The sequence below is a fragment of the Cetorhinus maximus genome, chromosome 16, assembly GCF_964194155.1.
Source record: "Cetorhinus maximus chromosome 16, sCetMax3.hap1.1, whole genome shotgun sequence".
Lineage (NCBI taxonomy): Eukaryota > Metazoa > Chordata > Chondrichthyes > Lamniformes > Cetorhinidae > Cetorhinus > Cetorhinus maximus.
Window position 1 is genome coordinate 43,567,890 of NC_135894.1, and position 15,973 is coordinate 43,583,862.

A 15,973-nucleotide genomic window follows, 5' to 3' on the forward strand; every position below is an offset into this window, starting at 1 on the left:
CAGATAGGGCATATCCAATAGTACTGCGCTAACGTGTCAATTCAGATTATGTGCACAAGTCTCTGGGGTGAGGCTTGAACCCAAGATATCTGACTCAGAGGCAAGAATGGCCTGGCATTGAACTATGATTGGCACCTAATTAAGATTATGGCCCAGGTAGTAATGGTGAAAATTAGCCCAAGAGGTCTTCCATGTCTCCTTACTGAGCAATTACTTACTTATGCAGACCTCTTTTGATACATCCTCGAGAAGCCTTTGATGGAAAGGGTACTTTGAACTTGTCATCTTCTCCTTTGACGTATTATCATATATGTATGTCCCATTATTTCTTCCTTCTGTTTCTGTTCTAATATGAACACCATCCTAAGGGCTCCAATGCATAATGGTGGGATGAAAAGATTTCCTTGCCCTAAACCACTGACTAACATCTTGTAGAGTCCTTCTTAACAGCAGAGCTGAAACAAATGTCTATTTGCTTCAGTCAAAACAGGTATTTCAGTGAAAGTTTCTGAACAGTCAAAGGCTAAAAACTCAGTCACTTCACAGCTTGACAACTCTTGCAAATACTACAGGCTTCAGCTAACATGCAATTTTAGCTTATATAATAGAATTTTTAGCAGATCAGGTTTTGCCTTCATTATACTGATTTTGCACATGTCCTCCGTGTTAGGGGTTGGTACATCTTCTGCCTACAATCCTGCCCCACCCACCCACCTTAGGGAAGTTAGTGTTTAGAATTAGCAGAATGCACGTTTATCAGAATTGCAACCACTGTGTATAAAATACTGATAATTTCACCAAAACAATTGTGCAGTTTCTAGTGCTTTGTTTTGTCAGCAAACAGATGGCAAAGCTGTTTAATCTGCATTTTCTTTGGAGATTTTGCAGGCCTTTTCCTAACACACAACAAGAGGTCCCTTCAGCAGGTTCAAAAATTCTTTCTAAACAGCTGGTCAGATCAGTTGGCAGCTCATCAAGTTGCAATTTACAAGACATGTATTATCATTAGAAAAATTAAAATGATTTGAAGTGGAGTGTTTTACTATAAATTGATATTGAGGTAGGCACTAGAGAGATAATTCCACAATCCTATGTGCCCTGCTGGGGGCTCCATAGGGGCCTTGGTTGGCTAATTGGGGCGACAATGTTGTAATCCTATCTGTGAACCATGCTTCTTTTGAGCACAGCTTTCCCCCTAGAAGCACAGAGTCATGGAATTAAACCTTATTACATAAATTAAAAACGTGTTGAATGAATATTTGAAAATAAATAATATAAAAGGGTGCATGGAAAGAATGGAAAATAGGATCAGAGCAGACAGGTATAACATAACTTAATGTCTAAATAAAGTCACAGGAGCTAACACTAATACAATTAATTCAAAATTGTGCCATTAAAAAGTTGACTGAAAAATTGAATGGAAATTATTTTTATTCACTCATGGGATGTGGGTATTACTGGTAAAGCCAGCATTTATTACCCATCCCTAATTTCACCTGAGAATGTGGTGGTGGTGAGCTGCTGCAGTCCATATGCTGAAGTTGCTCCCACAGTGCTGTTAGGCAGGGAATTCCAGGATTTTGACTCAGCAACAATGTAGGACCAGTGATATGGTTCCAGGTCAGGATGGTGTGTGACTTGGAGGAACAAGAGCATTGGAGCATGCAACAAAGGCAATGTAATAATTGTGGGTGACTTTAACCTGGACCAATCAAATTGGCAACGCTGGTCTGAAAGGTAAGTTGGTAGAATGTTTTTGTGACAATTTCCTGGAGCAACATGTAACGAAACCAACCAGGTTTAAAACTATTTTAGAAATGAGACAGGGTTAATTAGTAATCTCATAGTAAAAGAACCATCAGGAAACAGTGATCACAATACAAATGAATTCCATATTAAGTTTGACAACGACATACTCCAATCACAAACAAGGGCAAGAATTTTCGGGTAGATGAGCGGGGGTGGGGCCCGCTTGCCAACGCGTAAAACGATGCGCAGGAATCTCAGCGTCACCGCGCGTCATTTAGATTTTCAGTTCGGCGGGTGCACAGCCAAGTTGGGTGTGTGCTTGCCAAACTGTGAAAGGCCTATTAAGGCCATTTAAATATCAATTGAAACAAGAACCTGAGCTGCCCATCCAACCTTAAGGTTGGCGGGCAGGTGAAGAGCCCAGGCGGCCTTCACATTTTTCATGAAACTTCATCCATGGGTGGGATGAAGTTTCATGAAGCGTTTATAAATTAAACAAAGAATTTTCAAACTTTTGATAAACATGTTCCCACAGCTCATGTGATGCTGTCACATGAGGGGACATGTCTAAATAATTCTTTTCTGACTTTAATAAAAACTTACATTCCGAACTTAATCTCCCTGAGGCAGCTCCGTGCCTCAGGGAGATTTCTACACTCTTTTGGGCTCTTTCGCAGAAAGAGCGCAGGCCTCGATTCAGGGACTCCCACCCCCCACCCCCCCCAGCCACACAGGGAGCGCTCAGCGCTTCCGGGAGTGCGTCACGCTGGGTGGGCCTTAATTGGCCCGCCCATATAAAATGGCATGTGGCCCCGATTGGGGGGCGCCAATTGGCTTTCCGCCCACCCCCGCAAAATCCCCCCCCCCCAACGGGGGGAAATTTCTGCCCAAGAATCTTAAACTTTAACAAAGCCAATTACATAGGCGTGAGGGGAGAACTGCTAAGGTTGATTGGGTATACAGATTAAAACATATGGTGGTAAATAAACAAGGGAAAACAATGAAACAATTCAGAATGTTCAACAAAAATATATTCCACTGAAAACAAAAACTCAGCAAGAACGATCCATCCATGGCTTACTAAGAGTTTAGGGATCATGCTAGAATAAAAGAAGAGGCTTATAATTTTGCAAATACTAGTAAATCTGAGGATTGGGTTTTCTTTTAAACTAGCAAAGGGCTGCCAAAAAGTTCATAAAAAAGGAAAAAATATATGAGAATGAACTAGCCAGGAAGATAAAAACAGATTGTAGCAGCTTTTGCAAAAATATAAAAACATAGAGAGTAGCTAAAGTAAGCATTGGTGCACTAGAAGTAGAGACAGGAGAATTAGCATGGGAAATGAGGAAATGGGAGAGGCATCAAACAAATATTTTATGTCAAAAACAAAAACAGAATTACCTGGAAAAACTCAGCAGGTCTGGCAGCATCGGTGGAGAAGAAAAGAGTCGACGTTTCGGGTCCACACGACCCTTCAGCAGAACAGTTCTGCTGAAGGGTCATGTGGACCCGAAACGTCGACTCTTTTCTTCTCCACCGATGCTGCCAGACCTGCTGAGTTTTTCCAGGTAATTCTGTTTTTGTTTTGGATTTCCAGCATCCGCAGTAGTTTTTTGTAAATATTTTATGTCTGTCTTCACAGTAGAATATACAAGTTATATGCCAAAAATAGAGGGAAACCTAGGCGTTAAAAAAGTGAAGAAATTAAGATAATTAATATCAGTAGAGAAGAAGTATTAGGAGAAGCATGAGGGACTAACATCTGACAAATCCCCAGGAATTGGTGATCTGCATCCTGGGGTTCTAAAAGAGACAGCTGTAGACTGCAGAGAGAGTGGATGCGCTGGTTATGTTTTCCAAAATTCCCTAAATTCTGGAACAGTCCCAGCAGATTGGAAGTTAGCAAATGTAACATTGTCACACAAGAAAGGAGGGCGAGAGATAACAGGGAACTACAGGTCAGTTAACCTGACAGCAGTTGTTGGGAAAGTGCTGCAAACCATTATGAAGGATGGTTGATCAGACGATGTTAGTATGATTTTACACAAGGGAAATAGACAAATTTATTCAAGTCTTTTGAAGGTGTAATGAGTGGGATTGGCAAAGGGGTACCAGTACATGTAGTATACCTGGATTTCCAAAAGGCATTTGATAAGGTGCCACATGGAAAGTCAATATGCAAGATAAGGACTCATGCAGTTGGGGGTAATATATTAGCAGGGATTAAGGATTGGTTACAGACAGGAAGCAACGAGTAATAAATGGGGCATTTTCAAGTTGGCAGGCTATGAGCAGTGGGGTGCTGCACAGATCAGTGCTGGGATCTCAGCTATTTACATCCTATATTACTGACATGGACCGAGAGTGATGTATCCAAGTCTGCTTACATTACAGAGTTCAGTGGGAGCATAAGCTTTCATGAGGGCACAAAGAGGCTGCAAAGAGATGTAAACTGGTTCAGTGAGTGGGCAACAGGATGACAGATGGAGTATAATGTGGGAAGTGGGAATTTGTTCACTTTGGTAGTTAGAATAGAAAAGCAGAATATTTTTTAAATGTTCAGCGGGATTTGAGTGTTCTCATTCAAGGAACGCAGAGAGTTAGCATGCAGATACAGAAAGCAATTAGGAAGGCAAATGTTGGCCTTTATTGCAAGGTGATTGGAGTATAAGAATAAGGAAGTCTTGCTACAATTGTACGGGGTTTTGGTGAGACCACACCAGGAGTACTATGTGCAGCTTTGGTCTATATATCTAAGGAAGGATATACTTACATTGAAGGTGGTACAGCAGAGGTTCACATGTGTGGTTCCAGGGTTGAGGGGGTTGTCCTATGACGAGAGGCTGAGTAAATTGAGCCTATATTCTCTGTAGTTTAGAAAAATGAGAGGTGATCTCATTGAAACATATAAGATGAAGTGGCTTGATAGGGCAACAGTGCAAAGTTGATTTCCCTGGCTCTGGAATCTAGAACACAAGAGCACTGTCTCATGAAAAGGGGCCAACCATTTAGCATTGAGATGAGGAGCAATCTCTTCACTGAGAGGGTTGTGAAAGTTTGGAATTCTCTACCCCAGAGGGTTGTGGGCACTCCATCATTGAAAATATTTAAGGCCAAGATACACAGATTTTTGGTCTCTTAGGGAATCAAGGGAGTGGGCGGGCGTGGAGTTAAGGCCAATTATTAGCCATGATTGTATTGAATGGCAGAGCAGGCTATGGTCCACTTCTACTCCTATTCCTTATCTTCTTACATACGTTTTCTGATTGGGCATAGCTGATCAGAAAATCTGCTCTTATCTCGCTTCTATGAATTGTTGAAATGCAGAATGTAATGATACAAATATTGAGTCACACAGCTTTAAACACATAAAATATATTGTGGCAGGACGATGTATATGAATAACTTACATCTTGGTTGGACATCTCCCAATAAGGTCTTTCCCCATATGACATCACTTCCCACATTACAATTCCATAACTCCATACATCACTTGCTGAAGAGAACTTCCTGTAGGCTATTGCTTCAGGAGCGGTCCACCGAATAGGGATTTTTCCACCCTGTACCAAGAAAGAAGGCAATATGAGTTATCAGTCCAACCCTTGACCTGAAACATTAACTCTGTTTCTCTCTCCACAGGTGTTGCCAGACCTGCTGAGTATTTCCAGCATTTCCTGTTTTTATTTTACAAGATTTTTTTTGTTAATCCACTTTAAGCCTTGTCTACATTACTACTAAATTAACAGCTCCATATCCTTGTCTTACAGTTGGCAGATTTTGGTCATGGATGTGTGTGTCTAAAGATGTGAAATAACAATGCTGAAGAATAACGTTTGAACAAACTCTAGTAAGACCCAGCCCAAGTTATATACAATGTAAGAGTTTACTGGATCTCTCAGAGCTGCTTACTAAATTGGCTGCTGAGGACAATTAGCTTGTTAATGAGACTGATACCATACTCTCATTGTCAGTGGGATTGCTGCTTCTGGAATACAATGTACATTGCTAGAATACTTAAGCTGAAGTTATGTAAATCCATAAAATGCATTTCCTGCATACACTGGGAAAGAGAATGCAAGGGAACTTGAGTGGGCAGGAAGTGGGAAGGTGTAAAAGAGGTGGCATAGTGCTAATGTCACTGGTCTGGGGACATGGGTTCAAATCCTACCACGGCAGCTGGTGGAAGTTAAATTCAATTAATAAATCTGGAATTAAAAGGTGGTCTCCATAATGGTGACAACTATTCATCGATTGTTGTAAAAACCCATCTGATTCTCTAATGTCCTTTAGGGAAGGAAATCTGCTATCCTTACCTGGTCTGACCTACATGTGACTCCAGAACCAGGAGAGGTGCTGGCACAGTGATATACAATCGGGAGGGAGTTGCCCTGGGAATCCTTAACATTGTCTCCGAACCCCATGAACTCACATGGCATCAGGTCAAACATGGGCATGGAAACCTCCTGCTGACTATCACCTACTGCTCCCCCTCAGCTGGTGTTGAACACCAATTGGAAGAAGCACTGAGGTTGGCAAGGGCACAGAATGCACTCTGGATGGGGGACTTCACTGTCCATCACCAAGAGTGGCTCGATAGCATCATGACTCACTGAGCTGGCTGAGTCTTAAAGAACATAACTGCTAGACTGGGGTCTGAAGCAGGTCATGAGGGAACCAACAGGAGGGAAAAACCTATTTGACCTTGTCCTCATCAATCTACCTGTCACAGATGCATCTGTTCATGACAATCGGTAGGAGTGACCACTGCATCCTTGTGGAGACAAAAGTCCCGCCTTCATATTGAGGATCCCCTCCATCATATTGTTTGGTACTCCCACTGTGGTAAGTGGGGTAGATTTCGAACAGATCTAGCAACTCAAAATTGGTATCTGTGAGGCACAGCAGCAGAATTGTATTCAACCACAATATGTAACCTCATGGCCCAACATATCCCCCACTTTACCATTACCATCAAGCCAGGGGATCAACTCTGGTACAATGAAGAGTGCAGAAGGGCTTGCCATGAGCAGCACCAGGCATACCTAAAAATGAGATGTCAACCTGGTGAGGCTACAACACAGGACTACTTGCATGCCAAACAATGGAAGCAGCGCGCGATAGACAGAGCTAAGTGCTCCCATGACCAACGGGTCAGGTCTAAGCTCTGCAGTTCTGCCAATTCAGTTGTGAACAGTGGTGGACAATCAAATAAATAAAGGTAGGAGGAGGCTCCACAAACATCCCCATCCTCAATGATGACATAGCTCAGCACATCAATGCAAAAGATAAGGCTGAAGCATTTGCAACTACCTTCAACCAGAAATGTCAAATGGATGATCCATCTCGGCCTCCTCTGGAGGTTCCCAGCATCACAGATGCCAGTCTTCAGCCAATTTGAATCACTCCATGTGATATCAAGAAACGGCTGAAGGCCCTGGATACTGCAAAGGCTATGGACCCTGACAACATTCCCACAATAGCACTGGAGACTTATGCTCTAGAACTTGCTGTGCCCCTAGCCAAGCTGTTTCAGTACAGTGACAACACTGGCATTGACCCAGCAATGTGGACAATTACCCAGGTATGTTCTGTCCACAAAAAAGCAGGACAAGTCCAACCCCTGGCTAGTTACCATCCCATCAGACTATTCTTAATCATCAGCAAAGTGATGAAAGTTGTTGTCGACAGTGCTATCAAGCGGCACTTACTCAACAATAACCTGCTCACTGATGCTCAGTTTGTGTCCTGCTAGGGCCACCCAGCTCCTTACCTCATTACAGCCTTGGTCCAAACCTGGACAGAAGAGCTGAACTCAAGAGATGAAGTAGAAGTGGCTGTCCTTGACATCGAGGCAGCATTTGACCATGTGGCATCAACAGCCCTAGAATAATTGAAGGCAATGGAAATCGGGAGAAAATTCTCCATTGGTTGGAGTCAAACCTAGCACAGAGGTCAATCGTCTCAGTCCCAGGATATTATTGCAAGTCCCTCAGGGTAGTGTCCTAGGCCCAACCATCTTCTGCTGCTTCATCAATAACCTTCCCTCCATCATAAGGTCAGAAGTGGGGATGTTTGCTGATGATTGCACAATATTCAGCATCATTTGTGACTCCTCAGATATTAAAGCAGTCCATATCCACATGCAGCAAGGCCTAGGCTTGAGCTGATAAGTGGCAAGTAACATTCACATCATGCAATGCCAGGCAATGACCATCTCCAACAGGAGAGAATCTAACCATCTCTCCATGGCATTCAATGGCATTATCATTGCTGAATCCCACACTATCAACATCCTGGGGAGACTCAGCGACCACTGACCAGAAACTGAACCGGTCCAGCGATATAAATACTGTGGCTACAAGAGGTCAGAGCCGCCACTAACTCACCTCCTGACTTCCCAACACATGTCCACCATCTACAAGTCACAAGTCAGGAGTGTGATGGGATACTCTCTACTTGCCTGGATGAGTGCAGTTCTAACAACACTCAAGAAGCTTGACACCATCTAGGACAAATCAGCCCACTTGATTGGCACCACATTGTTGTGAAGGAAAAACAGCCACTCTGGAGTCTGTGTGGTACAAGTAAGTAAAACATCTTTATTTGATGTTGGGCCAGAGCCCGTGGTGTTGTTTGCTGGGTGTGTGATGACGGGAGGATGGGTGAGCTGGGGGTGCGGGAGGGTGCGTTTACAGGATGCGTAGGTGACAGGAAAGGGTTTATTTGGCACTGGGGAAGGGAGGTGTGTGTGGCACCAGGGGAGGGATGAGAGGGACTGGGAATGGGATTGGGGGAGCGTGTGGGTGGTGTTGGTAGCAGCACTGCGGAAAGGGAGGGGAGCTAGAATGAAATTACATTGCAAACACTGAATTGTAAGCAGACCTCAAAGGACCTTCAGTTCATGATGACAAAGTGGGTGTGGCTTCATTGCAAGTATGCCTCGCCACTAAGCCTCCCTCCTTACCTCATTGATGGATCCACACTGCAGCCTGAACAGAAAGTTCCCACTGCAGCCAACGACAAAGGCAAAATCACAATACAAAATGCAGTCAACAGTGTAAGTCACATCTTCATCACTAACAGATCCAGCCGAATAGTATCACAAATATAGTCACCCAATGACACAGGGTGAGTTTGGGGCTGTGCAAATGGCAGCCATCAGTGGTCACTGCACTTTGGGAAATACAAAGCTGTCTTAGCATCAAGTAGCTGTGTTATGGCATTCATTAGGGAAGGAGATGAAAGTGCTGACCATGCTGACTGGCAGATCATTCATCCTTTCACACATATGTGAGCTGCAGATTAACAGATATTACCTTGCCTTCTGGGAATGAGCCCCAGGTCTGGCACTTGAGGGCAGTGATGGCCTTGTTAACTACTGGCACAGCCTATTTGACAACATAGCTGCAGATGTCAAAGCTCTGCTATTGTTGGCCTGGAGAAAGCTGAGGCAATTATCCTCAATCACTGGCAGGTAGGTATGCCAAGGCCTGGAGATATGGGTTGGCATATGCCAATTTGCCTGGCATGTATTCATTCAGCCTCTAGAACCTCAACCATGAAAGACTATATATGTTTACTTTGAAACAAAAACGCCTTCAGGAAAGAAACAAGCTCAGTTTGTTTCCAGAAGGAAGTTAATCAGACACATTGCTGGTAAATATATTAATTACATGCAAACTACAGTAGCACTCGCTCTCTGTATAGGGATAGATACTTGTCTTCATCGCTTGGGCAATAATCTGACAGAGCAGATCGTTAATGGAGTGAAAGTTGCAGAGTTGGGTGGGTGTGAGGGCTTGAATGGATGGATGATCTGCTCTGGAACATTACTGGCCAGGCAATGAGTGAAAATCTGTTCCATAGACTTCAAAACAGAAGCTTTTGATGTATGCTTCGAGGGGTAAGTTCCACACTTAGTTCCTCTCTGCTAGCTGGTACAAACAGAAACATATCCATCCTCTGCTGACGGCCATGTCATCAACCGCCTAGGCCCTAAACTTGGGAATTCCCTCTGTAAACATCTTCGATTCTCTAGTTCTTTCTCCTTCTTTAAGATGCTCCTTAAAAGCTTCTTGTCACCTGTCCTAATATCTTCTTACCTGACTTTGTGTCAAATTTTGTTTGATAATGCTCTTGTGAAGTGCCTTGGGATGTTTTGCTATGTTAAAAATGCTGTAGACGTTGTTGCTGTTGTATAAAGTTGAAACTGACTTTCTCTCAGGGCAACAGACGTTCACAGAAATGTAGTCTGAACCCTATTGAGGTTCCACTGAAAGAGAAGGCTGCACCTATCATTATTAAATGCTTGACCATGATTTTCATGTGACATAAAATCTAGATTGTGTTTTGCCTCTCCGGTGGACATAAAAGATCCCACTGCATTATTTGAAGAAGAGCAGGGTAATTCCCCCAGTACCCTGGGAGGTATCCCTCAATCAACATCTAAAACAGATTAACTGCTCATCATCTCATTACTGGTTATGGAAGCTTGCTGTGTAAAAGAGGTGCTGCATCACTTACATTATAACAGTAATGACACTTCAAATGTAAGGTGCTTTGGGACATTCTGAGGTCATGAATGACACTATATAAATGCTAAATCTTCCTTTTTCTGTTGATGCCATATGGTTCCTACCATTCAATTTGAAATCTGCAGCATCTGAGTCTTGCCATTCTGTTTTTCTTTCATAATTCCCACTGTGGAATTTTACTGTGCCAGCTGGTCAGATCACACACTCTTGGCTTTTCCTTTAACAAATACCATGCCTGGATTTTCCACCCCTGGCATGGACAACCTTGGAGGTGGGGGAGAGGGTTGCTGGGTGGGATAAAATCACAAGGAGTGGCATAGGTACAGACCTCCATCATCACGCCGGGTCCATCTATTACCAGCGGCTAATGGTAAGTCAAGCATGAATGGTGCGCACTTACAGCAAACTGGCATTTAGAATGTGTTAAAATCATTAAACTTCTAATGGAATGGCAGGTTACAGGTCTGTTGGAATTTTACAGAGAGTGCATGGGAAGCATGGGGCGTCAGAGACCAGCAGCTGAGGCCATTGCTGCATTTGGCAGCCATGGGGTGAGGCAGTTCATCTTCACAGGAAGGCTGGTGCAGAGTGGCCAGAGTGATTAGTGCCAAGGAGGAAGAGTGCAGGTGCCAGGGATTTGGGATCGCGCCTTCATTGTGCTATCTGGCTGCTGGCACGTGGCTCCATCAAGAGGGGTGAAGAGGGGGTGGGATGGGCACTGTGAGGAAGAAGCAAATGGCAGAGTGGTCCTTCAGACCAGTAGTGCCCAAGTACCATGGACATCATTAACTCAGGAGATGGCAGCGGATTCTCCAGTGAGGAGGACAACATGAGAGGGGGAGAGGTGCGGGCACACAGATCCAGACAGCCACAACCTCGTAGCCACCCGCAGAAGTAACCTTGGAATGGGGAAGTGGCAGAAGGCTGCAGACGGGACCGCGAATATGGAGATGAAGGTATCCTGTAGCAAGGGTATAGAGACAGAGAATGAACTGCTTTCAATGTCAGAGTGGCTGTGTTGCTACAGACTGTGCCTTTCCCGAGAGGCCACCACAGATCTTTTTGCTACCATGATGGATGAGCTGAATCCATTGGTATTGGTGGTCACCCAATCCCAGCGCCACTGAAAGTCATCATGGCCCTTAATTTCCTCCCCTTCATTCCACGAGTCTTCTCAAGACATGAGTGGCATCTCCCAATCAGCCACACATCATTGCATCAAAGTGGTGACCGATGCCCTCAACATGAGAGCCAGCCAATACTTACAGTATTGAACCGATGTGGACAGCCAGTTCCAGAGAGTCAGAGGATTCAGGGCCATCACTGGATTCCCCCAGTTGCAAGATGTGATGGACAGCATACGATTGATCACAAAGACTCCCACAGGCCAGCCAGAGGCCTTCATTAACTGCAAGGGTTTGCATTCATCAACATCCAACAGATCTGCAGTCCCCACCAGCGGATCCTGCAGGTGTGAGCATGGTTACCTGGCAGCAGCCACGACACCTACACACTCAGGTACTCCCAGGTGCCACAGCTTTTCACTCCCCTGTGCACCTTCAAGGTTGTATTCTTGGCGACAAGGGCTACCCACTAAAGAGGTGACCACTGACTCCAGTGAGGAACCCGTGGACAGAGGCAAGATGAAATACAACACCAGCCACACAGCCAACTGAGCCACCATCGATCAGACCATAGGTTTCCTGAAGATGAAATTCAAGTTCCTGAATCGTTCCGGTGGGGACTTCAATATGCTCCAGTGAGAGTTTCCCAGAACATTCTGGTCCGCTGTGCTTTGCACAGCCTGACTCTGCAGAGGGGAGAGGCCCTGAGCAATGAGGATTTAGTGGAGTGAGACACATGCTCAGATGAGGAGGGTGATGATCAGCTGCAGCATCCAGAAGGACATGAGGGACCACATGGAGGGAGCAATGACATAGGCGCAAGGGAGACTTGGGATACAGACACGATTCAGGTGACCCATCCCACATCATCCTTCCAGTCAAATAGAGGTCCACATTCACCCTCCATTGTTGCCAGTCACCTCAGTTGCAAGCACAGGCTCCTTTGCCACCCGGTGCTTCTGAACTATCTAAGAGATGACCACACATGTCATGGTCCCTCCCAGACTTCCCCTGCAGTGAGTCATGGTAATCCTACACTTCAAGAGGGCCTCCAACATTAGCAGTGTGGAGAAAACAAATCACCCCTTAATAACAAACACAATCAGACACAAGCAATAATATCTTAACTATCTACTCACACATGAAGCCCAAGTGGAACTAATGTGTTTTCTTAATTCTTTTACATGCGCTCCAACTTAGTGCTTTTCCCTGGCTGTCAGCTCGGTGGAGGCAAGCTGGAGGCAACCTTGCTACCCCTGTAGCCTGGGATGACTTTGGCAGCTGTCCTCTGGTTGCCTGAGGCCTGGCAGGCCCCGGCATGGTATGGGTCTCCTGTACGGGTGAAGGTGCCTCCACTGTTGTCATGGCTACCTGAGACGCTATTGTCACCGGCAGAGGGGTAGAGTGTAGCGTAAAATGTTATCTCTAACAATAGACACTGACCATGTGCGTAAGGAGTTATGTAATAAGGATGTCAAATGTAAGAGAATGAGGAGAATCTAAGAGAGGAGCACTGGTGTTGTCCTGGTGCTTTGTAATCCTGTACATAGTTGAGAATGTAAATAAAGGTTACTTTGAAAAAAGGATCTTTGCCTCCAGCCAGAGCTCTTGCTAAGAGTAAGACACTCAATATCTTCCAAGGTGATCCAACAACAACAGGCAGAGGAGCATTGTCCACACTTGGAGTGCCTGAGAGGAGCCACCAGATGCAGAAGGCAGTCACTTCTCATCTCTTGCAAGGCACATAAGGCACACTCCATACTCACCTGAGATGGTGAGGACCTGGTGGGGACGCCAGGTGCCTCATCCCTCTCTCGCCTTGCCACTACACCCTTGAGCTTACGGCTTGCAGCTTGAGCTTACATACCTTGATGGTATGTAGGTCTGCAGGTTTCTCCAGCAGCCGCAAACTGATCTGCTGGATGTGGCTCTCCAGGAGAGTCACCAAACTCACATGTGCAGATGAGAATGGCAGCACCCATGAGCCTGGATGGACTCCTTCACTTTCCAAACCAGGGTGCATATACCTTTGGAAACTCCATCAAATCTTTATGCACTTTACACTGAACTTCCAGTATCTACTGTCTTATTGATGACTCAAGAAGCATGACATCAGCTTGGGGGTCAGCAAGGGCCTGGCCTCCCACATTCCTCTGAATGTCAGCTGTTACCAGCCTCTGACAGTTCCCAGGCAGGTGTGGTGCTTGTGCCAGGTCGTGAGCCCGAATCTACTCGCAAACACATACCCACTGAGGTGAGAGTATCTGCACTAATGAAGGGTGCAGGAGAATAATGTGACACTGTGCCCTTTGAGATCGCCTCTTCCTCCTCAAAGGTGGATAAGTGCTCCCTAGAGACAGCAGCTCTGTGCATGACCTGCAAGAGAGAACAGAAGGATCAAAGGGTTCTGCCTTTCCAAACACAAGCCTCCAGAATCGGCTGGTGTTCAGACTGATGTCTGTACACTGTAGGACACAGGTGCACCATCCTGCATGCTGACCTAAGGCTTCTTCATGGCTGCTCATGAAGCTACTAACCTTGTTGTGACTGCACTCCAGCCTCACCGTTCACCATGCTGCCCAGCCTGTCTTTTCCTTTATGGGCATCATGATGGCAGGAAGTGAGAGCCGGTTGCAGTCTGGGCCTTTTCCTTCACATTGTGGGCCCACTTCTCCTACGGGAACATGGAAGGGGAATGTTAGTCACCCCACAAGAACAGGCGCAATGCCTAAGCATCTGACATCATTGCTGCTGGGTTTAGGACAACAGGCATTGCATGTGGCATGAGGCCACTCTGGAGTGGCTTTGCGAGAGTCGGCAGTGCCAGGCTTGCACCCACTGACACAGCTGCAGCCATTTTTTTCACAGGAGGTGTTGCAGCCTCACCCCATTGCCACTGACATGGTGGGCTCTCCCTCCCCAGCAACTGCACCCTCACATGTACGCAGTTGCTAAGGGAACCGAGGTGTGCGAAGCAGAGAAGGTCATTCACACACTTGTGGCTCCATATCCAGGTTATCCAATGACCCCACGTCTGCTGACCTCTGTCTAGGCTTGCTTAGTTAGGGAGGGTGGTCTCCTACTTCTGTCCCTGAGGAAGAGGACCACCCATCTTGCCTGAGCATCTTTTAGGTGCGTAGGAACAGGGGTAGGCCATTTGGCCCTTTAAGCCTGCTCCACCATTCAATAAGATCATGTGGTCTCAGCTCCACTTTCCTGTCTGCCCCCCATAACCCCTGACTCCTTCGTCTTTAAAAATTTGTCTAACTCTGCCTTTAATAATTTCATAGATCCAGCCTCCACTACTTTCTGGGAAAGAGAATCCCACACACCTACAATTGTTGGTCAACCCTTTGGGAGAAAAAGTTTCTCCTCATCTCTGTCTTAAAAGGGAGACCTCTTATTTTTAAACTGTGTCCCCTAGTTTTAGTCTCCCCCACAAGAGGAAACATCCTCCGGGTGTCCACCTATCAAGTCCCTTCAGGATCTTATATTCTGCAATGAGATCACCTTTCATTCTTCTAAACTCCAATGGGTATAGGCCTAACCTATTCAACCTTTCTTCATGAGACAATCCCTTCATAAAGGAATGAGTCCAGTGAACCTTCTCTGAATTGCTTTTATAGCAATTGTATCTTTTTAAAATAAGGAGACCAAAACTGCACATAGTACTCCAGGAGTGGTCTAAACAATGCCCTGTACATCTGTAGTAAAACTTCTCTACTTTTATTTTCCATTCCTCTTGCAATAAATGGCAACATTCCATTTGCCTTCCTAATCACTTGCTGCACCTGCAAACTAACTTTATGTCATTCATGTACGAGGGCACCTAGATCCCTCTGTACTACTGAGTTCTGCAATCTTTCTCCATTTAAATAGTACACTGCTTTTCTATTCTCTCGGCCAAAGTGGACAAGTTCATATTTACCCACATTATACTCCATCTGCCAAATTTTCGTCCACTCACTTAACCTGTCTTTATCCCTTTGCAGACTCTCTACCTACTCTTGACAAATTACTTTCCTACCTATCTTGGTGTCATCGGCTAATTTAGCTACCATACATTTGATCCCTTCAACCACGTCATTGATGTAGATTGCTGAGGCCCTTGCATTGATCCCTGTGGCACTCCATTAGTTACAGCTTGCCAATCTGAAAAAGACCCATTTATCTCTACTCTCTACTTCCTGTCAGCTAACCAATTCTTTCTTCATGCTAATAAGTTACCCCTACGCCATGTGCTCTTATCTTGTAATGTAACCTTTGATGTGATGCCTTATGAAATGTCTTTTGGAAATCCAAGAGCACCATATCTACCAGTTCCCCTTCATCCACCTTGAATGTTACTTCGTCAAAAAGCTCTAATAGATTAGTTAAATATGATTTCCCTTTCACAAAGGCACGTTGGTTCTGCCTGATCAAATCGTGATTAGCTAGTACCCTGCCATAACCTCCTTAATAATGGATTCTAGCACTTTCCCTATGACAGATGTTAGGCTAACTGGCCATTAATTTCCTGCTTTTTGCCTCCCTCCTTTCTTGAATAAAGGTGTTACATTGGCTATT

At 45.0% G+C, this 15,973-nt stretch overlaps 1 protein-coding gene across 1 annotated transcript in view; it reads right to left on the reverse strand.

The window, feature by feature from the left end:
* Positions 1-15,973, reverse strand: part of epha6 (eph receptor A6) — an 832,733-nt gene that overhangs the window by 19,632 nt on the left and 797,128 nt on the right. The window contains exon 14 of the mRNA XM_078559784.1: positions 5,160-5,309. Coding sequence (XP_078415910.1) covers positions 5,160-5,309 — 150 coding nt within the window. The remainder of the gene's footprint in view (positions 1-5,159; positions 5,310-15,973) is intronic.